The sequence below is a fragment of the Gossypium raimondii genome, chromosome 12, assembly GCF_025698545.1.
Source record: "Gossypium raimondii isolate GPD5lz chromosome 12, ASM2569854v1, whole genome shotgun sequence".
Classification (NCBI taxonomy): domain Eukaryota; kingdom Viridiplantae; phylum Streptophyta; class Magnoliopsida; order Malvales; family Malvaceae; genus Gossypium; species Gossypium raimondii.
In genome coordinates this window covers 49,271,773-49,298,222 of record NC_068576.1, presented here as the reverse complement: position 1 = coordinate 49,298,222, position 26,450 = coordinate 49,271,773, and the positions used below count along the sequence as shown (strand labels likewise).

The following is a 26,450-nucleotide window of genomic DNA, read 5'->3' as shown; positions in this document are numbered from 1 at the left end:
CTAATGCTTTTGTTCTAAGATATGTCAACTTGAAAATAGATAAGGAATGAAATAACATTTGAAGTTATAAAATAACCACAAAATTTTTTTTCCTCCAAATATGTCAACAAAATATGTTAACTTGTATATGGATATCATATATATTTAAAATATTAATTGTGTAAAAAATCTAAAAAGTTATTGAATATCAAAATCCTAAAACATGAATATATATGTCACGTTAATCATATTTAAACATATTATTTATTTATTAGATAAATCACATTAAGAAATTGCAAGTTCACTAGCAGGCAAGAGCTCTTTGGAGTTAAAGATATATTTGGCCGAGGAAGAAAATAGTAGGAATGAAAGGGAAATTAAAAAAAAAACTATAGCTCTAATTTAAATTAATGAAGGGTATGTTTGATAAATTATTAAAGAACTTATTTCATTAAAAATAAAAATTTTGAATATTTACTTTTATATGTGTTTAATAATCATAATAAATTTTCATTTAATTCAAAATTTTCAAAAAAAATATGTTACAATAAAATAAGTAGGTATATAACTACTTATCACTTGATGTTGAAAAGATTAAGTTGATTTTATTTTTAAAAATATATTAAAAACTTTTTATTTTAGTGAAAAATGAAATATTCAAAATTTTATTCAAAATAATATAAAATATTATATTAATAAGATTAAAATTATGAAATGAGTAATTTAAAAACTTAAAATTTATTGTTAAACGGCATAATTATATTCAATTCTTAATTTTATTAACATAACAAACAATTTTATAATATAAATTCAACACTTATAAAATTTTGGACTAAAATATTTAATTTTTTAGTTTATCAAATAACACCAAAATCCCAATACTTGTCTGATGGTTTTGATAAAGTTTGTTAAATTTCAGTTGATTCGGTTCCAATTTTAATTAATAATAAGTATATATTATTCTATTTAAATTAAATTCTAATAATATGAAAGTACTAATATAAGATATTTTAGATAGTAAAACTATTAGGTTGATCTCGACTCAATTTAGGTTTTATTTGATAAATCATTGAAAAATTAAATTAATAGGAAATTAGTATTTTCAATTATCTAATACTTATTCTATAAAAGTATGTGAAAAATGATTTTAAATAAGACTACTTATGACTTACTGGAGAATATTTTCAATTAATTAATTTATTTTATTTTATCATTATATTATCCTATAAATGCTTTAGGTTTAAAATTTTACTTTGGTTAGGATAAAGTGAAATATTTAAAATTAAGGAAAAAATGTAGAATATAACTTTTCATAGTTTAAAATTTATATTTATTTAGTATTTTATTTTAAGTAATATATCAAATGAATTTTATAATTTAAATTGAATACTTAAATTTTAATACTTTAATTTTTCTGCATTTATTTTTCAACATTTTATTATTTTTCCATCTACCAAATAACATGTAAGTATATTATTTGAAAAAAGACTAATATTCTAAAAAGTCCTTAAACTATCATATGTGGTTTAAACAAACCTGCATATTATTTTTGTAGTTAAATAAGCCCTTAACTTATAATTTTAGTTTTTAATTTTAATACTAAAATAAAATAATTTTAGCCAAAAAGCCCTGAAATTCAAAATATTTCATTTTAAGATTAAAATTAATGGCTTTTATAGGTAAAAATCATAGGAAGGAACTTAATTAACTACAAATATAGTTTAAGGATTTGTTTAAATAAGTGTAATAGTTTAAGGTTTTTTTAGTATATTAAGCAAAAAAAATTAGAGAAGGCGATTGGGTCCGACCATGTTCGCCCTCAAGGAAATACAATGTTGAAAGAAAATGGTTTGATGAGTAGGCCAATTTTAAGTTTTAACATTGAAATGTAAAAAAAGAAAAGGATAATGCAAAGATAATGATTGATTGCACTAAGCTCAATCTTCAATGTCTTACTTTGGTAAAGCATTGAAGAAGAAAACTATACATAAATATTTATAATGTATTACCCCTCCATCTAAACTAAAAAGAATACAAAGAAACTAGAGACCTCCATTTCCATGGCCGTAGAGTACAGTAAAAAAGAAAGATAAAATATCAATCTGGTATACCCCTTCTTCAAGCTCCAAAAAAAAAAAAGGGAAAATACATTGAAAATGAAGTTGGTTTAATTCAGAGCTTCCATTGGTGACGACTTTCACACTCTAAGCAAATAGATACTAAGTTCAGGAGCTCCATTGCTATCAGGATTCATCATATAGAAAGCTTCAGAATCTCTTGACCCAATAATCCTCTCGAACTTAGCCCTCATATACATTAGCTCACCATCGCCAGCTTCTGGTTCAGTCAGTGGTAAAACCCCAGCTCCCATGGAGATTGGTTCAACAGCTTTAAGGATCTTCCATTCTTTAGGCCCACAGTCCCTCCTTGTTGCAAACCCACATTTCTTTCCATTGCAGTAAGTTCTCCACACTGGCTCTTCCAGTAATCTCACAGCCTTTTTCTCTTCATTGTCTTTTTTATCACACTCCAAAGCAATGCGTACCAACCCAGACGCCATTTCTCGAACCAGGACACTAATGGGTGTGGCGAGTTCAACGAGGAAAGCTGGTGGGGAATTGGGTTCTTTCTGAAAAGCAAAGTGAACATGGCCACGCCTGGAACCAAAAAGGGTGCCGACAACTCGAGGTCCAAGAAGACCTCCAAAGGGCGGGTTGGAACGGTTCTTCCCAAAAGCAGTTAGAACAGCTCGAAGCCTTGCGATTGCAACTGCTTGAAGCTTCTTCCTGGGGGTTGGAACACCCACATGGGTTTTAACTTTGATGTTTTCATGCTTCTTGTCTTGTTGATCACTGGGGTTTGAATTTGGCTGCTTGAAAGTTGAAGGTTGTTCGACATCGTCGTCTTCGGTTCCAACTTTTTTGGTCCAGTGGAAGTGTATTTTGGAGGTGTCTTGAGAGGCTTTCGCCATGAATGGATAGTTGTGGAAGGGAGAAAGAAAATAAATGGGAAGGCCGGCAAGTCTGAGGTTGCTCTCGTTAAAAATGGAGTGAAAAAGAAGAGAGAGTGATATAGAGATTCTTTTCTTTTACTGATCATATATGCGGGGACTCCCCCCATTACCTTAGTGCAAGAGAATCCTGAGTCCTGACAAAACAAACATAGACTGCCCCACCAGCAAAAGAGATGATAAATTTTAATATCAAATATATTTAGTTTGATGAGTTTTATATAATACAACTCTATTGGTTGGTATGAAAAACTAGAAAAGAAGAGAAATTGTTCAAAACAAAAAATAAAGAACAGGGGACAATCTGTGCGCTACTTCACTTTCTTTGTGGGGTAAGAGAGAGAAGATTTTGCTTGACTCATCGACTCTTTTTTGACTTGAATCCCAAAGCAGCAAAGGGTATGTATGTGCCATCCGCATCCGCATTGGCAGCCCAAGCCACACTACCCCAATCCTTTTACTTTTCTTCTATTTATGTCCACTTTACCTATCTCTTTTCTTCAATTTCTGACTCTATCATGTTACATTATTATCTCACACTCCCATTCCCATATACCATTAAATATTATATAATTGTTATATATATAGTAGGTTTGAAACAAATGCAGATTAGGGACTGTAGCAGGCTGCTGCAAATATTACCTGAATCACTACCGCTTCATACTCCCCTTCAAAAAAAAAACTCCCTGCCTGGCTTCGATTCCGACTTGCACTAATCAGTTATGATTCCAGACATTTCATGTCAGATGCTCTGCCTGCCCCGCCTTACGTTATTCTTTTTATTATTATTATTTTATTGGTTTTGAGTTCTTTCTGGTAATATGTTTCTTTAGTAATATTTATTATTTTTGTGATTACGATAAATCAAACACGAATCACAAGATTTTAATTTTAATTTTTTTTTTTATAAATGTAGGTTAATGGAGGAGTGTGTAGAGAGAATGAAGTGCTCAAAATCCACCAAGAATTGGAAGAGCAGCCATTAAAGAGACCAAGAAATCAACAGTTGCAAACCCTGTTCAGCTTCAATCCAACAATTACCCAAATAACATAAGCCTGGACACAAATACAAAAGATTAAATTTTTATAGTTAAAAGAGAAAACTAAACATCTCTTCTCTTTTTTTTTTTTTTGTATGAATTGAATAAATTACAAAGCTCACATTCTAATTTATTTGTAGGCTTCAAAGAGTTAAAAGAAAAAAGAAAAACTAAATAATTGAATAAAAAGTCACGTCAAATTCCCCCTTCGAGAAAAATAAATCATCGTCGAGTTAAATTCATCTTCCCAATAGAATGGGGAGAAATCAGCTACTTTGTTTGACCTGCTTGGACATCTTGTTCTTGTTGTCATATGGGTTGCAACTATGCTTGACCTTGGGGCTTGTGGAAGTTGTGTTAAGTCCAAGCATGTCGAAGGCATTGGACATAGACAACAGAAAAAATGTGACTTCTTGATTGCATTGTGGGCAAGCTCAGGTTGGGACAAAGCAAATGCCCATTGTTTAGGTCAAGAAAGACATCAACTCTATTTCTGAATGAATTACGAATATCACCTAAAAGCCTATTTAATATTTTTAAAAAAACTAATAAAGTAAATAATTTGAGTATTTATCTAATAAATAAATTATCCAAAGAAAAATAATGATAGCTTCACCTTTATGAAAAAAATAGTGATCAAATTTATCCAGATGACGATAAACTAACATATTAAATAAAAAATTTACTTATGTTTTTTTTTATATGTATGTTAAAATCATTGGATAAAGCTGTAATTCTACCTATTTTTATCCTTTTTCGATAAACTAATTTTTAGTTGGACTTGAATTTTGTAGGAAGATAAAAGCTGAAAATTAGGACGAAAAATATTATTTGTCATCTTCTTATTGAAAAGGGATGGAGATTAAAAAAAACCAGATTCATCAACCAAAATGGTTGGCTTTGATTTATTGGAATAATTACTTTTTTTTTCACTTTTGATCCAACAAAAGAACCAATTTGAATATATTTAAAGATGACTTGAACTAAAATGGAACCTGATTTAGGGTGAGTTTGAATGGGTAATACGTTTACTAACGGTTAGTGGTGAGATTAAATACTATAATGTGAGACAAAAAATAAATTAAGCACACCCCACCTCACCGCCAATCTAAATCCACCCTTAATTTATTGATTTTTGTGAAGCTGAAAACATGGAAGCAAAAGGGTGTGAAAAACATGATATTTCATTCCTTGATCTAATATTTACAACTACCAATATGTATATAGTCATCTTCATCAAACTCAGCCAGACAAGAAAAGATGACATAGACCTTGAGATAAGGGGTAACAAGAAGTGGTTTCATGTGGCCCTTCAAACGAAGCAATTTGCCTGGAACATTGTTCTTGGAAATATTAGCAAACATTTAACCGAGGGATTAGGTTCCTACAACAATCCCCAGAAGAAAAAAGAGAGGAAAAACTCAAATCTAGGGTCATGATGACAGACTAATACCTAGAAATTCCAGGGCTGATTTTCCCATTATAGAAGAAAATTCAGTGAAGCTAATGACACCATCCCCATCGGAATCAGCCTCTTTAATAATCTCAGTTAGCTCTGAATAGGTCAATGGATATCCCATTTTGGCCATGCAACCAGCTAGCTCCGCCGCGGTGATGTATCCATTGCCGTCACGATCAAACAATTGAAACACCTCCGTTAATCGCTCTTGGTTATTCAATATTTCTCCTGTAAGTTCAGGCAATATACTGGCTAGTTCATCAAATTCAACCGAACCATTGCCGTTGGCATCCATGTTGGCTAACAAAACATGGATTTGATCACCTGATGGCTTGATCCCAATCGATCTTAGCAGTGCCGCAAGCTCTAGAATCGTTAGGCTACCATCGGAATCCATGTCGAACCTTGCGAAAATTTCCTTTAATTGACTTAGGTCATCTTCTCCTAATGGCTCCATTTTCAACAAAACCCAAATATACTAACCAAAAAACAATAAATTATCTGTTAATGTTGGTGGCGGCTTCGGATCGCAATGAAATGAGCAATTAACGAGAAAACCATCAAGGAAATCAATGTCTTTGGTTTGTTATGAGTTTGAGGTTCACATCTATGTTTGGAGTGGCATTAAAAATAGAAAGGTTTTTTTTGGGGTTCCATTATAAATATCAATTATTCAATTACTACTATTATTAAAAATTGATAATTATAAAAAAAAAAACAGTTTCATTAATTTTTTTAATTCGGTCTGTTAAAAATGGCCAACCATGCTGCTATTATGTTTTTGTTAAAATGCATGGTACTATAATGATTCTGTAATTTAGTTTGGTTGAGAATGAACTTTGATGTTGATGTTTTGATGGGTTGGTTGAGCTGATAAGTCAGCTTATCCATGTGTACAAGCAATGTTTTTAAAGTTACTAGGCTACTTAGTGGTATTAGGTAGTAATAACTGATGTGGTTGGCTATAAATGTATTGTTTTTCTTATTGAAAAATTAAGCATATCAGTTGTGAAACTTAGATTGCTTCCTTGCTGCACGTTTGTGAGCAAGTAAATTATTTTTGTTTCTTCCTCCTTTGTTCTCTGTTTTGTTCTTTTTCTAAGAGCTGCTGCCATTGTTCTTTCTTTTTCTTTTTTCTGCCTGTTAACCGAGAGCTTATGCTCTTGATGCTTTGTGTTTCTGCTTGCTGTTTGAAGAGCTTATGCTCTTAGTGTTTCATTGTTTGGTTGTTGCTGCCAGTGTTCCAACACGGTCCAATTAGTCTCTGTTTATTTACGGATTAATAATGTCTTTCTCCAAATTAATAACCTGACCAACTCTCGATCCAGTTTGATTGAAACTTGCATTTTCTTCCGTCGTCCCTCCTATATTTTTAAGCCTTCACTTCCACTTAAAACTTAGGCTTAAAGGGGAAAAGAAAAAACTAGAACACTAAAAAGAAGAAAATGAAAGACGAGAGATTGGAGGTGGACCACGAAGAATTATAGATTGAAGAAGTCGAAAGTCTTGTCCAAATTGTCCGACCATGATGGAGTGACGCCATTTTATCTGCACTGCTTGCCATTTACTTTATTATGTCACGTGACACAGATAGATATGGTGTTTGGGAAGGCAATGCCATATTCTTCAACCTCCCATTATTATTCTAACCTGAAGGTATTTTTACTTATATGCGATTATACATCTTCGTAAATTGTGGTTCTGAAGGGTATTCATTCATGGAAGTTCTTACGTCATTGATTAGTAATATCAGAGAGATTAGGAAGATTTGATATTTAATTTACGGAAGTGTTAACTGGTGAGGTGAATAAAGAGAAGAAGGTTTGGTGAAGAAGGAAGGAACAGAGGTTGGAAGGAAGTCTTAATTTTTTTTGGGGAGGAGATTTGGTAAGTTGAAGCGAGTCTATTTGCATTAATCTTTTGGATGATAAATTTGGCTATATGTCTTAAAATTGTTGACGTGGAAGTCTGATTTTGATACATTTGACAGTGACAATGATATGATATTCTATGATGGGGCATGTTAGAGTGACTAACAATTAATTATGTTGAGTTTCACTATAGCTTTAGCATCAATAAAGATGCATAGTTTATCATATTGAAGTTCGTAGACTAACTATAAGTGAGAAGGCGCATAGTTCGCCAGGTTGAGATTTGCAGATTAACCATCAGTAAGTTGTAAAGTCCACTAAAAGAGACATAACAATTGGCCCCCAAGACGAGTGTAGATATAAAGTGACCTTTGTGAGCCTGTTGAGGAATGCATAATATGCATAACACGGTCTCCAAATTGCTTAATGTTCCTACCAAAAAAGTGAGAAATTTGACTGTTGAATGTTTGTAAAGGAGATGCGGAAATTGTTGGAATGTTTGCTGCCTTCTTCCATGTCAATCCTTTCTCTCCACCCTTGCTTTATTACGCACAGTACATGTCGCTGTCATCATGCTCTATTGATATTTAGACTTTAATATCATTGAGTTGAAGAGATAATAAGCTTAAACTTTTTTCATTGCGAGTGAAGACTTGAAGAAATAAGTTAAAAGAGATTGAAGGAAGTCATAAAAAGACGTTTAAATAGATCAAACAATAGTGCATAACAAGATACAAGATTAACATCTAATAATTAGATGGCTAAATTTATTATTATGCGAATAAATCAAATTTTAAATTTTCGTTATTAAATTAATTAAAATTAGAAAAGAGATTGATTAAATTGATGAAATTAATAGATGGATAACTAAAACAAAATTATTGTACGATTATTCTTATAATTTACCCTAGATAGTAATCGGAAACTACAGACATCAAAACCTAAAAACGCCAACAAAAGGCGCAGATAGTGATCCCAAATATAGTTCACCACCGAATTCCTGAACTTCGCTAATTAATTGATTGCCATACCATGCTTCGAAATTCACAGTTCGAAGAACCCTGCCAAACCCATTGATCCTCTGCCCGATCGGCACCAGTGATCGCGTCGGTTGTTTCACCAGCGCCGCCGCCCTCCAAAAGTCTCCAAACGCTGTTCTCTTGATGTTATCTGGCCTTTCCTGCAAATTTATGACGTCATAAGTGTTGGCTCCAGGACCTCGAAGCCAATACCGTATAGTACTATTGTTAATGAAGTTGGAAACTAGGACATAGGTTCCATCTTGGCTAACTGCTACCCCTGCTGGCCCTGAAAGGTTCTTCATTAACACTGTCACTCGGTCCGTGTCAGGGTTGTACATCAACAATCTCCCTGTTGAATCATTAGCGTTCACTGCTTTCGAGATATTTCTGCAACATGTAATTAAGCTTTGTATGTGAATGAAACATAAGTGGGTCAAAAGATTTAAATAGTGCTATTAATGCAATGTTACGGTCTCTTTGTCGTTGATCTTCAGACTACTAAGGATTTAGCCTAGGTGATAAGAAAGAACCTTAAATCATAGTTGGCGCTGGAATCTACGAAAATAACATTTCCAGATGGTTGGTGGACGTCTAAAGCATCACATAAACGGTAAGGCTCTCCGTCTGCAGCCGCAGAAACTTGGGTCGCTTGCTTTCCGGAAGAACCTAGCACCATGAGCCCAAAATAGGCATCGCAAATATATAACTTATTTAGGGAGTAATGAAATGCTAAACCCAATGGCCTTCCACATATTGGCCCCAAATTTGGATCAGTAGTGCCATCACACATCCGTTTAGACCTGTATTAGAGTTTGTGGGTGAAAATTCAAGCAATAATATATACAACCTATATTCAGTTTTATGATTTATGTCTTGCAACCACTAGACTGTTTGTTGGTTAAAGAATCACCTATTTGGACCGGTGAATCCAAAGTCTCGAAATCCAACCCTTGGTCCGTTGTATTGTAGAATTCTACCATCAGCCACACCAACATAGAATCGACTGGTTCCGAACTCGAAGGCGATGGATTCTGGACCGGTGACTTTCGGCGGCAATTGAAGTGATCTGAATGATTGAGAAAGCATCAATGGAGGAAAACATGAGACAAAGATGAAAATGGGAAATATGTTTATTAGTTTGGTAAGGCTAATAATGCAAGCCATCTTCAATAAAAGAATAAGCAAAGTAATCTACACTTGTATGGCATATATAAAGCGAGAACTTAGGGTTATCGGATTCTTTAATAGTGAGATAGAACACATACGTCAGACATGGAAATAAGTGAGATGTAACGGAATGATCTTTAAGAACCGAATATAGGAGAAAACATGAAATGGAACACAAATTGTTATTATGCCGTATGGCGTGAAATGTGAATTATGAAGAAAAGTAAGGCAGGAAATATGGAAACTCATGTGAAGAATGAAGTTTTGTTGTCTGTATTCCATTGCCATTAACAGAAAGCATTTACTTCATTGACTTCCATATTTATACTGCAGTTTTCTTAAAAAGTTGTTTTACATGCATATTGTACTTGTGCATAAATTTTTTAGTACATTTGGATGGAAATTTTTCTAAAGTTAAAATTTTAGTCTATATTCTTCAATTGGGTCATTTTAAGTCTTTATATTTTTTAATTTTAAAATTTCAATATTAACACAAATGATAATAATTAATACATTAATTAGATTTTAGTAATTAATATGCGAAAATAACAAGTTGATACAATATTAGAAATGTGATAATACGTTTATTGCATTAGATTTTAGAAATAATTTAAATTTCAATTATTATGTAAATAGTAAGAATGAAATGCAAATTTGTTGAGGTTCAATCTAATATATATTAGAAAGTACAAAAAATATATTTATGTCAAATCTAAAATATTTTAAGAACCAAATTGATTACTAAATAGGCTTTTGTAAATCCATGAATTTGAGAAATGATCATGAATGTTACATTTTAAATAGTTACTACTTAATTTACACTATTTTTGAAATCCTAGTTCTCAAACGCTACCTTAATGAATTTAATATGTATCATTTGATGAGTACAAAAATTTTAAAATTCAAAAAATATAGTGATTAAAAAGGACCAAATTAAAATATAAGGACTAAATCCATAACTTTCGTAAAATATATAAGGACGGATAGCAGAATTAAAACTTTTTATTTTGTTGTTACTAGACCTGCTCATGAGTCGGGTCACTTGCCCAGACCTGAAGACCCTCCTGAAAAATGGGAGGATTTGGACAAAAAATACGAAGCCTACAAAATGTGATTGGGTAAAATTTAATGCCCGTTCTCTATATGGGTCGGGCCTAGGGTAAGATTTTTTTGTTCGAGCCTAGCCTGTCCCGACTTGAATATATTTTACTCAACTAAATAACCCAATCCAAAATATAAAATTTTAAAATTAGATTTAATACAATAAGATATTTGTTATATTATTTGTGTTTTTTAATATAATAAAATATTTATTATATTTATGGTAGTTTTTTTATATAAATACTTTTTTTAATGTGTTAAAAAAATTTTATATAAGAATTTTTAGTGCATTTAGTGCATTATATTTTTTTAAATCTTATTTTAAAATAAAAAAACAAAACTACAAAAAGTCAAATATGATTCGATTGGGCTTGAGTTTATCTTTCTTAAATTGGGTCGGGCTTGAGCTTGAAAACTTGGTTTAGACACCTTACATGGGCTCGATCCAGCCTATGAACAACTCTAGTTGTGACATCATGTGAATTGAACAAAAGATTTTGAGTCTTGACTTAAACAGAGTAATGATTAAAGTTATTATCAAACACTCGCTTAACTCGTGTTCAAACCATGTTACCCCATCCCTTATCCTTAAAATTATATAAAAATAAAAAAAATTGAATAATTTTGAGAAGCTATCACTTTAGTTGAATTTTGGATTAAAACTTGAATTACTAAATTCTTTTATGAAATTCGATTTAAAAGGAATTTTTTATTTTTACAGAAATAAACAAATTTATTTTAAAAATTTAAAAACTTGATGAAGATATTTTTTTCCCTCTACATTATTAGTTAATTGTTTTATAAAATCAAAGTTTATATTAGAATTACTTAAGATACAACAGCAAAATTCGATTTCTAAATCCTAAGATGCAAATACAAAATTTTTCTTTTTCCAACTAAGCTTTAATCACTTAATTTTTCTTACTAAAATAAATAATTGTCGATGAAATTTTAGCTTAATTGACATTAATGTTATTATCAATGCAGGAAGACATGAGTTCGAACAATCGATAAATGTTTATTTTCTTATTTAAAGATAAACATGAAATAAAAAATAAATTATGGAATTAAAATAATAAAACTAGGAAAGAGAGATACTGAAAAAGAGGATTAAGATAATAGACTAAAATATGATATATTTTAACCAGATAATAATAACTAACAATAATAAAGCTTAAGCTAACAACCTCTTGCCTGTAAAAAATAAAAATGATACAGCTTAAACCCTGGGAACTTGTACCCTAATTCGGCCAACCGCTTAACTATTCTTCACGTTGCACTAGTTATATTGTGTACACTGCCTTTGTGTTTTTAGTTAATTTAGCATAGAACGTTCTTTCACTTGAAGTAAGAATTTATTCAGTATAAATCGTAAGACATATGATGACTTACTTGTGAAATCGGAATAATTTAGATCTCTTTCTGGTATTTTAGCCATGATAAGGAAAACCCAAAGCTCTAATAATGGAATTTTTTGGTGGCGTGTAAGTATTTAACCAATGTATTTCTTTTCATTGCTGTAGCTGCTGAGCACAAATGCTTGAAGAGAGGAGTAAAGGAAGTGGTTAAAAGTATTAGTCGTGGTCATAAAGGGTAAAGTTTTTTTTATTATATATAAATATATTATATTTGCTTACTTCAGATTCTCTGTGTATGCCTTTTCCTTCCAATTTTAAGCATGTTTAATCTGATCTATGCTCTGATATGTTTATTTGGATAGATATAAGAATAAGTTTCATGGACTGAGAAATATTGGTGTCTTACTTATGTTGAGATATGCCGATATAAGTTTTACGTGGAGGATTCTTATGCCCTAATGTACCTGGATTTTTCATTGTACTCAAATACTCATGTGGAGCACATTTGTCCAACACATATTTGGACTGAAATATGGGGTATGATTCTCCAAATATATGATATATGACACTCTCCTCCCTGTTAGGGTAAAATAAGCTACGAGTTACAACATAACTGAGTAGCAATAATCCATTATCTGTTTTAATGCCAGTGTTCAAATTTATAAATTGCTGAGTTTCAGTTGAGAAGAGTGCTGATTTCAACATTTATGCTACACCGAAAGAAGCAGAGTAATCACTAAGGAATGAGAATATGGAGAGAGGGGGGAAATCCGTTTACAAGTTTGACTTCATCTAAATACTTTGATCACTTGAGTGATCAAAGCTCGTTTGATAAAATTTCTAAACAGGAATTTGATTTAAAACTACACCGTAATCTTTTTTTTTTTTTTTATCTGACCATGCCTGTAAACGACTTCCATTACATAGTATCATCATTTTTCTCCGAGTTATGACTGATGTTTTATAGGAACATTTAGGAAAAGAATATCTATTTTGGTTGCTGTCTGAAAATTTTCTGTAGCAATTCAGAGTTTAGGACTGCATAGTTGAGAAGGAAATTGCAATACATGAATATATACATGGATGGCACTTGTTTTGCTGCCAATTGATGAATGGAAGGGAGTTCTTTTATTTGATTCAATCTAAATTTTGAATTTACTGAAAGTAGTTTAACTTCTAATGTTAATCACATAAATGCTTAATCATGTTCCTTCTATCTTCTATGTCATAACTCATGTTCCGATTCTATGTGAAGAGGCAGACATTCCCTATGTTTATGTTCCTTCGAAAGAAGTAAGCTTCTGACCTCCTCTGTTTTGCTGCATGATTCGGTGACTTTGCATCCTTCAATTGTTATCCTGCTTGACTATCAAATCCCATAGAACCTAATTTTTCACTTAGTGAATTTCCAACTTCTGTATTATTTATCATTGCACTTTTACAATAACATGGCCAAGCGCATCCGAGTTCATTTTCTTCCTTTATTTAGAGTTGCATTGTTAGGTTTAGCAAACACAATGGTATATCTATGTTCGATTTTTCTAAGTCCACAGAGACTCTTGGTTGTAGTCCACATTGACATCCAATTCAATCTGTACATCCCAGAATTCCGACCCTAAACATACACAGCACAACTAAAGGGCTCATTCCGGATTAATGTCATGCTTAGGTTTGTAGCTTGAGTTAATGAACTAGCGATCAGCTGTCTCACGTGGAGCCTGTTTGATTAGTTTCTTCTGCCATTTCAGGATCTTGCAACTGCAGGAGCTACCAAGAGACCAACGTGCTGCGTTCTGGTGCTAACCAAGCCAACCAAAGGCAAACTAGACCCTGCGGAACAAGAAAAGATAAAGGCCGATTATAGCCAGGTAGTAGCAGATATATCTGAGCTTACATCCTCACTCTTTTAAGAAATTGTGTTGTCATATATATATGTAAGCTTTGATGTTTAGATTCTATCTTCTGCTTTTCTAGGCGATGTGCTTTACTGAGTTGATACTTCATTGTAACTATGTATCTGGCTTATGTGCTTTCATTTTAACCCACCTGTCTTTATTTAGTTAAATTCTCATCTCTTTCTCTCAAATGTGTAATGGTTAAAAAAAAACACATGAAATGTATCAGAATTACGTTTCCTGCTTGGCCTGTGAATAAATTATTGTTTGTTAAATAGTTCATTAACAGGTTGGCTTCTGTTCATTTATGTTAACGAACATGACAAAAATATATCCACTCTACTGGTGTACAAATTTCTCACATCAGAAGATTGCAGAGATTTTCTCTGATTATAGAACTCACTGTAAAAATTAAATAACAGGAAGAAGACATATGTTGGATAAACACTAGTTTCAGAATTTCACCTTTATTTGTTTTTCCAATATTTACAATTTTTCCATGCCAACCTACAGTACGTGTGTTAGCCCTCCATGGTCCCTTAAAGCACAGGGGCATAAGACCATTTTCGCGATGCCAGAAATCGCAATTTGGACCTCCAAGTGATGATGTTACTTTTGGGATGCTAGATTCCTAAACAAAATTACTCCTAAACCACCAATTGCTAGAGTAAAGATCAGCGGAACACCAATAGTATCAACATCAATTGCTCTGTTTGATCGATCGTTCCTTTCTTGGTGACATCTTTCTCCCCGGTATTCATGTATCAGATTGCTCAGATTGTCTAACTGATGCATAATCTGGCGTTGTGCTCTTGCAATAACTAGAACCTGCATGGTTAAAAACCAAGATTCAGACAATCATTTCCGTTGATGCTACCATGAAAACCAAGAACCGGAACAAGTAACATAAAAAAAGGTCAGATTAGAGAAACAAAATGTAGGGTTTGAACTAGGACATGAAGCTACCTCTTCCATGAGTGGGGACTCTCTAGCCAACTGGGAAGAAGATGAAGAATGAGGCATTAGTGAACCAGTTAGTGAACCATTACCCAAGCCAGTTACGAAAAGAGATGTCGGTAAAGAACCATTGCAGGCTTCGGCCTGCACAGCTAAATTTTGTTGGCTAGCCGAAATGGTCCTGGTAGAAAGCTTGGAATTCAATTCTTCTATACTTGACGTGAACTTATCCATCCTTTCATTCAAAGTTGAAATTTGCTCCGAGAGCTGTGTAACAACTCCCTAAAACACAAATGAATGACCAGTAACGAAAGTAATAAACAAAACTATGAAGGGAATCAATTTTAAGCAATCCAAACAAAAAGTAATCAAATATTATGACCACGGACCAAGATTGATTTATTTGATTGAGAGGTTTAGGATTCATTCAGGAGCCCAACTTTTACAGAAATCTCATAAAATTTCTGAAGAATTGAAATTAATCCATTCTTTTTTCTTTTCTTGGAGGAGAAAACGGGGGGAGGTTGTCAGGCTTTTGTTTTCTTTCACTTGAACTTTTCAGCAACCAGAAAGGTTGTCAGGTTGTCAGGATTCTGACAGTGGATAAAGAAAAACTAGACTTGTGTTCCAGAAATTAGTTCAGGGTCAACATACTCACCGGATTCACTACTGGAGTAGGTGACTCTGGGGCCCTTCCATCAAACCTTCTACTGTTAATAGCAAGTTTTGTCAGCTTCGGCAAATTCTTGTCCCGTTGGGTCGCGTACGAGTGCGAGATACTGGTCCACACATAGATGAATTTCATATGTGACTGTTATCAGGATTAGAATAGGTGCTTTTGTAAAGAAAAATAAGACAGAATAACACATTAATCTTTCTGTTGAAGTTGTGGAAAAGCACTACGTTTTTTAAAAGACAGAAAAACCGTAGCTTGATATAAAAATTACCGGCTGAGATACTTCATTCTCCGATCAGCAGAGGCTCGGGAAAGGGCTTCTTTAGGACTTGAAACTAAGTCATCATCAATGCTAAGCTTTGTTTTCAAATCATCTGGTAATGCCTAAACATATTTCTCAAGTTAGCAGCATGCAGAGCTCAAAAATTTAATGTTCAACTTGAATAATCATACCATAACATCATTTACAAGTTTCTCCAGCTGGATTTGTTCAATGTAAGTACGAGGAACATATGAACCTTCCAAACCCAATTGCTCAGCTATGAATTTAACAAATAGGCGATCTCGACCTTGCACCTTATAGAAACAACATACCATTGCAGTTAGTTCTAAGTTGTGCAACCCGTACCTAATAAGTCATCTGTAACAACTCAAATAGATGCTTTATAGCAAGGCAGCGCAAAGCCAGTTCACCATCCTTTATCGAGTTATTCTGCTAAGAATTCATTGGGTAGTGGTGGCTTCTGTTGCGGATTAGTAGAGGCCTAGGATAAGGGCTTTCAAGGGAAAAGAGTTATCCCTTACCAAAGTTATAGCTACTTGTTGACTATTCTATTTCAGCAGCCAGCTGTGCTTGGATGCTCAGGATGCTATGCTATTTTGTTGACCTGTTGGTTCCTTTTAGATAAATGAAGAAAACCAATTGTGTATTGCCATAAAAAATCGTGCTGTTATCTTAAGCCATAACCAATTAGGTACATGACTGTTGTGATAACTAAGACCAAACACATGTTTCAGAATAAGAAAAGAGGCAAAAGATCACATTACCCTGATATATAAACCATGTCAAATGATATACACATACGTTAAAGGATATGATACCTGAACGTATTTGCGATTGAGTTGCTCCAACCAATCGATCTTCACGGACACCTTATCATCAGAAAAGACATGGCTACTTCTTTTCAAGATGGCTGCAATTGTATACCCCAAAGCCATTAGTCCTCCAAGAAGACGCACGCTAACTTCAAAAGTTATTCTTGGTGATATTATGAAGGGACTGTCAGTAACCCATTCCTGAGAACCAGGCAAGTTGGTCAGAAGCTCTAAAACTTACCACATTTAAGTTAATCCTAAAAGAATATTAAGCAGAATCCTAAATATCAAAAGTTAAGACAAATCAAACACCCAATATGGCATTAAAACCTAAATTTGAGAGGACTTTGGATATCATATTTAGTATAAAATGAGCAAAATAACTCATGAAAGAACATAGAAGTAAATCTTAAAGGAACATTCTTATACATTCTCGAATAGATTAGCATATTGAATCTAAAGTAATTTTTGTGTAAATGTTTGGTTTTGTCATCATAACTTATAAAAGAAATCAAATCCAAACTAGCTCTCACAAATTCTTGAAACATAGATATTACTTTGTTTACATGTACTGTTTAATTCTGTTTTTGACTGCATGTGATTTAAAACAGCATCTAATATTTTTGCCTCCATGTATTGTTTAATTCTAATTTTTAGACAAAAAAGGGCATAAACATACAATGTCTATATATGAAAACAGCTGTTTTCAGATTCGGTAAAGATCTATGAGAAGAGAGAGATTCCAATGAAAATATGATTCTAACTAAACCTGGCATCTATACCCCAGTGGAGTTTGAAGTACAAAAAGGATTGAGATTAGCACATCTCATTGCTGACAAGGAAGAAAACTTTTATGGACCCAGAGAAGGCCACTATATTCTCATTAAGAATTTTAAAAGGCTTAAAAATGAAACATCTAACCTCGAACATGAGATTGTATTTGCCATCCCTGTTCCTCATCCTCAGATATGACTGACATGCTTCGGGATCTTCACCAGGGGGTAAAAGATAAATGTCGTATGTTTCCTCTATAGTTTCTTTGTGTCCCTCAGATACAACTTCCTTAATTTGATCCAGTGTCACCAACCTTGTAGACTACAATGATAGAAAACCCTTGGTTGTAAAGTTGTGGGAAGAAAGTAGTACTACAATAAGGAACATGGAACCATTTACTCCGACATGGAAATAATGGAGTTTGAGCTTGACCTTCAAAATATAAGTAGGATTCTGAAATCCAGTGAACGGATTAAACTTGTTGATGATTTTAATATGTGCTGTTTCGAGATCTGGCTCAATAAAAGCCTTGTACATAGGATATACCTGTGTGAAAAGAAGTGCATGAGAACTACTATAACTACTCTTTGTTTTGGAGGCATTTGATAAAGCACTTAAGGCTATTACTAGGTATGATTTCACAAAACAGCTAAATCAGACACCTATAAAGTAAAATAGGTAAGATAAAGAAACCGTTTCAGAGATTTGATGGATAATTTCTTCAGGCTCTTGGCCAGCACGTTGAATGTCCCGTAACACTCTCTTGACAAGGTCAAAGTGAACACCCCCAGTGACAGATACGCGAAGATCTAGTAAAGGCCGCAATTTGTCACTTAAGGCATATATTCCTTCAATAATCACGATGCGGGAGCTAGGCACTTCAAGTGTCCTGTAATCATGATAAATAAAACTAGATCAAGAACATGCATATTATTTGTTTCCAACCGCTCGCATGCACTTTCCTTTCTTTTGTCTCTTTTCTTTCCTGCCTAGCAGGCTGAATAAGTGGAGAGTGGAGACATCATTAAACCCGTATGAAAAGAGCTTCTATGTCTTAAAACAATAGCAAAAAATAAAAGAGAGATAGGGAACCTGTATCCTATGCGAGAGCTAGACTTGAAGTCATAAATTGGAACTTGAACAGGTTTCCCCGCTTTTAAACCATGAATATTTTCAAGCAGTGTGTTGTAATCAGTCAGCCGTGGGTCTGTTTCATAATACTACAATAATCAGAGCTTTACCATGCATCCTCCTCCAGCCATTGCAATACAAAATCGTTCTAGTAAAGAAAATGGATCCCACACATTGGCACAATGCGTGCCACAGACTAAGGCATTAGTGTTACATATACCAAACAATCAAGTTATCTGTGGGACCAGTTTAAAATGTTGACCAAAACATCTAAAATTAAAGAAATGCAATTAGTATGTAAAATAAATAATAACTAATAAGGATTCAATTCCATCCAATCAAAGGCTACATCAAGAGATCTCAAGCTGCCAAATCTAGCCTTACTGCTTCAAGAAATATGTTCTTGGTCTATGTTTAGCTCTCTTCATGGTTTACATTGTACATGACCAATCCACCAAGTGGTCATTTTATCAGTTCATCCTTAACCGTTACAGTTTTACTTTCTAAAGATCGTCCATTTCTTATTTGGCTGCCCATCTATCTCAACATTCCCAAAGAAAACTATGCTTCTTAATCCATTTTCCCCTCTATATGACCACGCATCTATTTTAACATCCTGATTTCAAATGAAGTAATCTTAAGGCCATATTTGCCTTCTGCTTTCCAACTACCCAATATTTAGAACTAAATATACCATTGCACTGGAAAGTATTCTATAAGTTATGTTTTACGGTAGCTATAACTCATGAAAATTCCCATTAATTATAATTATTTTTTTGCTTAAAGATATCCTGAATCAAACTATAGAATGCTATAGCTAACAAAAATGAGCTTAAGCACATATTGCTTTTACTGCACATTTTGTATTCCGTTTATATAATTAGAAATAATTATCTCCTATCAATTTTGCCTCCTAAATTTTATTTCAATGTGAAATGCAACAGCATTAGCAGATAAAACAGCAGCTCTTAACATAGAAGCTTCCAAAAGCATACTGTGCTGCTAATTGTCAACCACCAAAGTCAGCAAGCAATATCGGGTGGCATCCATTGTTCTCATACATAAAAACAAAGCACCTTAATCAAAGATGGGATCACCTTACATGAAAGTTTTAAAAATGTTAAGAACTCTAATTCTTACCATCAAAGTTTCCATCAATGATACGGCTAGCATCATTGTAGTTGTCCATGGTTATGACAGCTATACTGGGCATAAAGTTGAGCACCTTCTCTGTGAACACAGTCTTTCCAGCTCCAGATGGTCCAGCTACTCCAACTAAAATCAATCCATCATTCTTTTGAGCCAATAATTGGCATGCACGAATTACGATGAAAAATCCTTTCTCGAAGGACAGTTTATCTTCGATTGGAACGATCTCATAGCGATCACAGTCTTTTCTTTTAATCAACTGCACCTGGTCTCGCAGAAGACCAGAGCGCCGTCGAGGTGATTCAGCAACAGAAGAGGTATCTTGAGCCATTAAGAGATTTGAAACTTCTCCTTTATACAGCTGCACTGAAAGATGCAACAGTCAGATATTTACATTTTCAAGAGAGATGACATCACAATAAAATCATGGAGTTTTTGATGTGGGATCACGATTTCCAAAACACAAAGGGAGGAAAGTCCATAACTCGCCAAAGTTAAAAGGTAAGGTAAGCATGTCGCTGGAAATTCAGCAGTTCAATAACTTTTAGGAATTACAAAGTAATAATAATCTAGCAGGACTAACAAAAATATGAAGAAGACACAAGTTCAGATCATGAACAAACGGAAATGCCCATGAACCAGTTATAGAATGGTGAAAATTAAGGAGCTTATCATCGAATCCAGGTGCCAAATTATACAACAGTCAGCAGCTCATTTAATCACAACATTTAAATCAGTGAAGAGAAATCAAACCATCATTATCTTTCAGTGTTCCCCCCATTCATAATACGTAAATGTTCTTCTTTTTTTTTTTCTAACCAGAAAAATGTTTACCTTTACACCCTTCACCAGATTTATGAACACTAGTTCCTCTTTCTTTTATGCTTTTCCATGTCCCCTCTGAAGGAAGCTAAGCAATTATCCCAAGAAGAGGTAACTAAAACTATGATCAAGGAAACATGATATTCATTTCCTTTTTGATGCTCTTGATTGAACACATAGAAACCAGTCTGAATTAAATTTCAAGGTCGAAAAGACAACGAACAAACCATAAAAGCTTGAACTTTCGAGCTCCTAAGGAGACTCAAAACCATCAAATTCAACAGCAAACAACAAAATAAACACAAATCCAAAATACCCAGAATTGAAACTCAACAAATAACAAGAACCCAGAAGCTAAAGGGAAACAAAGATGAGCATGAAAACAATTTGTGGTGACTGTAAACTAAGTTCCGGGAATCATAGTTTGAAGATCATACCTTTAGTGTTAGGACTTTGAGGTCAAACTTTAAAGACCAAGAAAAACTGTTACTGGGATTTTTTTATGTAAAGGCGGAAGAAGAGTTAGAGATTCTTGTGATTACTGAGTTGGATGGATGTCATTGGCAACAAACTAAAGGCTGCTTGCTTAGCCACCTTCTAGAGTTCAGACAATAACATAAAGTGGATTAGAGAGAATTTCGAAATAGGTTGGTTTAACGAAGTACATAATAAAAAAAAATTAAGTTCAAAGGCTGAGCTTATAATTTGAAGGGTAAGATTGTCATAAGCAATGATTTTAAGGTTATATAATATTTATTTTATTATTTGTGGTTTTTCTATTTTGAATTTAATTGTAAATACATTTTTTAATAATCCTACAAACATGGACCACTGTAAGAGATGCTTCTTCTTCCTTTTTTCCATTACAGAGATGCCTTATCAATTCACCCGCTAAAGTTTGACAGGTATGGTTTGAAGGAATATACCTAAATTGTTATTTATTAATATTTTAGATCAATTTATTTGTAATTAAAAATATACAATGTAAAAAGAATAAATTATAGGATTTTGTAACATAAAATTGTATATTTTACAAAAACAAAATATTCCTTAAATTTACTTTTAACTTTTCACTTTTAAAAAGTTTGTTTTATATCTCACAACTTGCCTCCGTATCTCTACCTCCTTTATCATTGAGTGGTCATTTAAGGGTCTTAATTAGTGATCCGAGTGATGAAACATACTCCCTATTTTTATACATTTTAACTTATCAAATCATATATTTTATAATTTCCATTTAATTTTATTCAGAACCGGACCCTATACAATCTATACAAGGACAGTTAACTATAAAATAACACATTAAAATATCTTTAAAATAAATAGAAGAGTTAATTTGCACTAGACACCCTTAAACTATGGTCATTTTTAAATTAGTCTCCAAATTTTAAAATATTCTAAATACATCTTCAAACTATTGATGTTAAATTAGCTAGACCCTTCCATTATTGAAAATGTTAATTTACCATTAAATGACATGTTAAATCTTATGTGACATAATTTAAAATAAAATTTAAAAAAAAAGAGTAAAATGTTGTCTCATTACTTTTAAAAAATTAAAAGGTAAAAATAAAGCAAAATAGAAAAGAAAAAGAGGAAACGATAGTTTCAGTAAAAATTATGAAAACATCAAAGTCAAGATTTTTACAACACTCATTTTTCTTTAAAATTTTCGCATGTTTGAATATAAAACTAATAATTTTAATATAGAAAGTATCTATAGTTAGAATATTTTAAAATTTGATAATCGATTTAGAATAAAAACCATAATTTAGAGACTTAATGCAATTGACTCCAAATAATTACCATTCGAAACAAAATAATTAACAGTTATTGTTAGACAGAAAAATGGAAAGCTTTAAATGCTGAAATCTGTTAACTAAAAATAATGTTCCAAAACAGAGCATAGAGGAGAGAGAGAAAGAGAGAGTGCTTGTTAAGATCCGCCATTTTTACGTTTCTCAATTCCAACACACCCTAAAAAGAAAAAAAAAATATGAGAGATCTGAAGATGTAAAAGGAATTTTTTTTCAAGTGAAAGGCATAAGGGGAAAACAATGGGGTGTACATTTTCAGGGTTTAATGCAATGTACGATGCTGCTAATGGGGGAGGAGACGTTTGGATCAATGACATCAGGTTCAAGATCGTGAGGCAGTTGGGTGAAGGTGGCTTCGCCTATGTTTATCTGGTTAAGGAAGTCACCTCCGATTCTTCTTCAATTTCAGCTGGTGGCTTAGCCAAGAAAGTCAAGGACCCTTCTCATCTATCTGGTTCGTTCTTTTTCAAGGATTTTATGATTTGGGTGCTGCTCTATTGGATTGGTTTACTACTGATCTGGGTGTTTCTTTAATTTTTTTTTTGTAGCTGATTGCTTTGAGTTTCTAATTATATGTTTTTCTAAATTGTGCATTTTCTTTTTTCTTCATTGGATTGGGTTTTGTGATTTATTTATTGTAGAAATTTAACTCAAGTAATGTGTCAACTATTGTGATTGAATGAACGGATTCATTCCATTCTGGTTTATCGAATATGGGGTCTGATAAAATTGGATCATAGGTTTTCTGATGATCGAATTACAATTGGATCCATAATTAAAATTATGGATCAGTTGAATCTTTGATCTCTGTTCTGTTGGTAAACCTAAGGCATTTGACTAGAATTCGTATATTATGGAATCATCATGTTTTCAGTTTTATGATGGTTTTTCTTTCCCATTTAATTTAATTTAATTTTTTTTTATTTGCATTTTCCCTCTCATTATCTGAATTTACATCTTAAATGGATTTGCTAACCTTTTTTTTTTTGCTGGGGGATTTTATCTAGGATGGTGACATCTGCTATGCCATCTGCCAGATTTTATCGTGTTATTTTGGTATTTGTGTATTCATCAGATCAAAGGGAAAATTAATTTGGTTTTGGAATGAACTTACTTGGGTTGCATTTGCAGATGATGGAACTTATGCAATGAAGAAAGTTCTCATTCAGAATAATGAACAGTTAGAATTGGTTCGGGAGGAGATCCGTGTTTCATCCTTGTTTAGTCACCATAATCTTCTTCCCCTTCTTGATCATGCTATCATTTCTGTTAAGGTAATTGTTCAGATCTCTCATTCTAATTAGCGGTGTAAAACAAACTATTTTCCAAGATGCATTTTCTTTCTTTAAACCACTTTCCATGCAAAACTGTATTTGTCTGAAACAATTTGATTTAATTGGCTAGCCTACACAAGAAGGATCATGGAATCACGAAGCATATTTACTATTTCCCGTTCATTTGGATGGAACATTACTGGACAATTTCAAAGCTATGAGTGCTAAAAATGATTTCTTTTCTACCTCGGATGTTCTTCAAATATTTCGGCAGGTAAGTAAAACTGTCTTTTTCTAACCATTTTCTTATAGAGGTTTAAATGATAACCATGTGGCACTTGTTATCAGTGGATCCGATGCATTCTTCTATTTTCTAATATTTGATCATTTTATGTATTAGTAATGGTGTTTTCTTTTCAGATTCATTAATGTCATAACTGATTCGAATTGACTATAAGCACTTTGACTGTGCCAAATTATTTTCACAGCTGTGTGCCGGACTTGAACATATGCACAGTCTTGAGCCTCCATATGCACATAATGATATCAAGCCTGGTAATGTTCTTTTAACCCATAGGAAAGGGGAATCGCCTCTTGCTATATTAATGGATTTCGGGAGTGCTCGTCCTGCAAGGAGGCAAATTCGCTCTCGTTCTGAGGCACTACAGCTTCAGGTGCTTTTTTCTTCTTTACTTTTCTTCAGTATTAAAGAGTCTTCTTATATTCTCTGTTTTCAAACTTCTTTCTCATCCTCACTGAAAACTATCCCAAGCTCTTCTAGTTCCTTAAACCTGTATGCTTCATGTTCTACCAACAAACATATGCATGCTTAAACATGAACAAAATGATGTATGAGTACATAATTGGCCTATCTGTTTGATGCATTTATTATATCCTAAAACATGCTGAAAGTCTTCTTCGTATTTTCTTGATTTGTTTTTACTGCATTGTCTTATGGTTATCATCCTTATATTTTCTGCTTAAGTTTGAATATGATATTTATTTCTATCTATAAACTTAGTGCATGTTCTACAATGATCATGGTTGTTTTTCTTTCCATATATAGGAATGGGCATCTGAGCACTGTGCAGCACCTTTCCGAGCTCCTGAGTTGTGGGATTGCCCAAGCCATGCAGATGTTGATGAGCGAACCGATATTTGGGCATTGGGGTGCACTTTATATGCAATAATGTAAGAATCAATTCTTAAACAGTGTTTTCTTTCATTTAATAAACTTGTTTTTTTTTTTTTTTGTACTTTCATTTCATTTGTTAATTACGTTTCTTCCTAAAAACAATTTAGTAGACAAAGAGTAAACAAAGTATTTGAATCTGGCTAAATCTAAGGAGCATATTTTAAGTATTTGATTTTAAAGTTAAATAACGCGAAAAGCAGGCCTTTGTATTTCAAAGTTAAGTTGCCCATTAGTGTTGGTAGAAAGAGTCATGAAGTTGTATTTTGATGATAATTTTGGTAAAACAAGTTAAAGCAGTTACAGGTTTGTACTTCCATCAGATGCTTTCATTTATCTTCGGAAATAATTGTTTGTGTACTCTATATCCAACCTTTTCGAGATGATGTAGTTAGCTGCTTTTATATAAAAAAAAATTATCCACTTATATTGTTCATTGGCATTTGTTGCAGGTATGGGGTATCCCCATTTGAGTATGCACTTGGAGAATCTGGAGGAAGCCTGCAACTGGCCATTGTAAATGTACAGATTAAGTGGCCAGCTGGACCTAAACCACAGTATCCTGAAGCTCTTCACCAATTCGTGACTTGGATGCTTCAGCCTCAGCCTAGTGTTCGCCCTCGCATAGATGATATCATATTTCACGTCGACAAGTTGATCTCGAAGTTTTCACAGTGAAATATCATAAGAGGGATTAGGGTGAGAAGGAAAGGGCATTCAACCAGTAATGGACGAGTTGATCATCCACATTCTAGCAACTTGTTATAAACGTGAGTTTCTTCACAAGGCTTCGAAAGACTTCTGAAGTGACAGCAGTAGCAGTTCTTTATGAAAAAGTTCCATAGTAATCCTTTTTGTCCATGTTATTCAGATTTGGGGTAAATGTTGGATATTGTTATGCTTTTTTCTTTTTTCTTTTTTAAAGTTTTTCCATATATTTAAATAATCATATGCGGTATTTATATATGAATATGTGTTAGATTCGGGAGTCTGACACATGTATTTTATTGAAAATGAAGAGCCAAAGCTTGTTGGAGTAGTTGTGGTGGTTGTGCATTCATTCTGTTGTCATAATTATGGACTTCATGTTCTGTAATTTGCTGATGTCCAGATCTGACGTCCCTCTGCATCCAAGATTCAACTTTTTTTTTTATAGGAAAACCCCAATAATTTGTGTTATCCATTTAGTTTATACTTCTGGGTAACTAACTATATTTCCTCAACTTTAAATTTATTTATTTTGAACTATTTAACACTTTGTCGAACATGATTATGGATGTATAATCTTTTGAATATAAGAAAAGAAATGTCAATCTAACATGGATTTAAGTCGGACATACAATCATATCTGCAACTGACTCTCATTTTTTAGTTTGGGGGGTGGTTTTATCATTGTATCTACTATTTCTCATTTAACAACTCTTCACATAGTTTTGTAAAAGAAAATAATATTATACATTTTTATTAACAATTTAATAATTTCTTTAAAATAAAATTTAGTATATTCGTAAATATGAAGAGAGCACAAAGACCTTACTCTGGAGTTCAGTTGCATGGTCGATAAACGATATTCAGATGCTGTGGATGTCTGGTATTAAGTAGAATCAAGCTGGGTCGGATTTTAAATGGGATGTTTATTTTTTATTCTCAAAACTTGAACC

General features: G+C 33.1%; 6 protein-coding genes across 10 annotated transcripts; 2 read left to right on the top strand and 4 right to left on the bottom strand.

Annotated features, from left to right (window-relative positions):
• Positions 1–1,884: 1,884 nt before the first annotated feature.
• On the bottom strand, positions 1,885–3,111 carry LOC105764743 (protein MIZU-KUSSEI 1). Its single transcript, XM_012583469.2, has one exon. It carries the CDS (start codon positions 2,948–2,950, stop codon positions 2,177–2,179), a length of 774 nt encoding a protein of 257 aa, XP_012438923.1. The 5' UTR covers positions 2,951–3,111; the 3' UTR covers positions 1,885–2,176.
• Positions 3,112–5,276: 2,165 nt separating this feature from the next.
• Positions 5,277–5,996, bottom strand: LOC105762508 (probable calcium-binding protein CML15). Its single transcript, XM_012580279.2, has one exon. It carries the CDS (start codon positions 5,943–5,945, stop codon positions 5,463–5,465), a length of 483 nt encoding a protein of 160 aa, XP_012435733.1. The 5' UTR covers positions 5,946–5,996; the 3' UTR covers positions 5,277–5,462.
• Positions 5,997–8,227: 2,231 nt separating this feature from the next.
• On the bottom strand, positions 8,228–9,567 carry LOC105764742 (protein STRICTOSIDINE SYNTHASE-LIKE 12). Its single transcript, XM_012583468.2, has 3 exons — positions 9,292–9,567; positions 8,912–9,181; positions 8,228–8,768 (listed from the first exon to the last, which is right to left on the bottom strand). The coding sequence occupies exons 1-3, from the start codon at positions 9,543–9,545 to the stop codon at positions 8,294–8,296; spliced, it is 999 nt and encodes a 332-aa protein (XP_012438922.1). The 5' UTR covers positions 9,546–9,567; the 3' UTR covers positions 8,228–8,293.
• An 86-nt stretch (positions 9,568–9,653) lies between these two features.
• On the top strand, positions 9,654–14,124 carry LOC105762237 (H/ACA ribonucleoprotein complex subunit 2-like protein). Its single transcript, XM_052625301.1, has 4 exons — positions 9,654–9,663; positions 12,173–12,242; positions 13,201–13,300; positions 13,756–14,124. The coding sequence occupies exons 1-4, from the start codon at positions 9,654–9,656 to the stop codon at positions 13,915–13,917; spliced, it is 342 nt and encodes a 113-aa protein (XP_052481261.1). The 3' UTR covers positions 13,918–14,124.
• A 124-nt stretch (positions 14,125–14,248) lies between these two features.
• Positions 14,249–21,177, bottom strand: LOC105764740 (inorganic pyrophosphatase TTM1). 5 transcript variants are annotated; one of them, XM_012583465.2, is made up of 12 exons: positions 20,944–21,174; positions 19,676–20,050; positions 18,497–18,611; positions 18,098–18,293; positions 17,837–17,950; positions 17,552–17,725; positions 16,637–16,831; positions 15,989–16,111; positions 15,807–15,919; positions 15,518–15,638; positions 14,869–15,141; positions 14,249–14,730 (listed from the first exon to the last, which is right to left on the bottom strand). In XM_012583465.2, the coding sequence occupies exons 2-12, from the start codon at positions 20,013–20,015 to the stop codon at positions 14,512–14,514; spliced, it is 1,983 nt and encodes a 660-aa protein (XP_012438919.1). In that variant the 5' UTR covers positions 20,016–20,050; positions 20,944–21,174; the 3' UTR covers positions 14,249–14,511. The 5 variants fall into 5 exon arrangements, with proteins under 5 accessions (XP_012438919.1, XP_012438918.1, XP_012438920.1 ...); XM_012583464.2 differs by having other exon boundaries at positions 19,676–20,045; XM_012583466.2 differs by lacking the exon at positions 20,944–21,174 and adding an exon at positions 20,519–20,862 and having other exon boundaries at positions 19,676–20,045.
• A 1,211-nt stretch (positions 21,178–22,388) lies between these two features.
• Positions 22,389–25,828, top strand: LOC105764741 (uncharacterized). Its single transcript, XM_012583467.2, has 6 exons — positions 22,389–22,777; positions 23,455–23,597; positions 23,728–23,871; positions 24,086–24,271; positions 24,664–24,788; positions 25,242–25,828. Exons 1-6 carry the CDS (start codon positions 22,564–22,566, stop codon positions 25,465–25,467), a joined length of 1,038 nt encoding a protein of 345 aa, XP_012438921.1. The 5' UTR covers positions 22,389–22,563; the 3' UTR covers positions 25,468–25,828.
• The last annotated feature ends 622 nt before the right edge of the window (positions 25,829–26,450 follow it).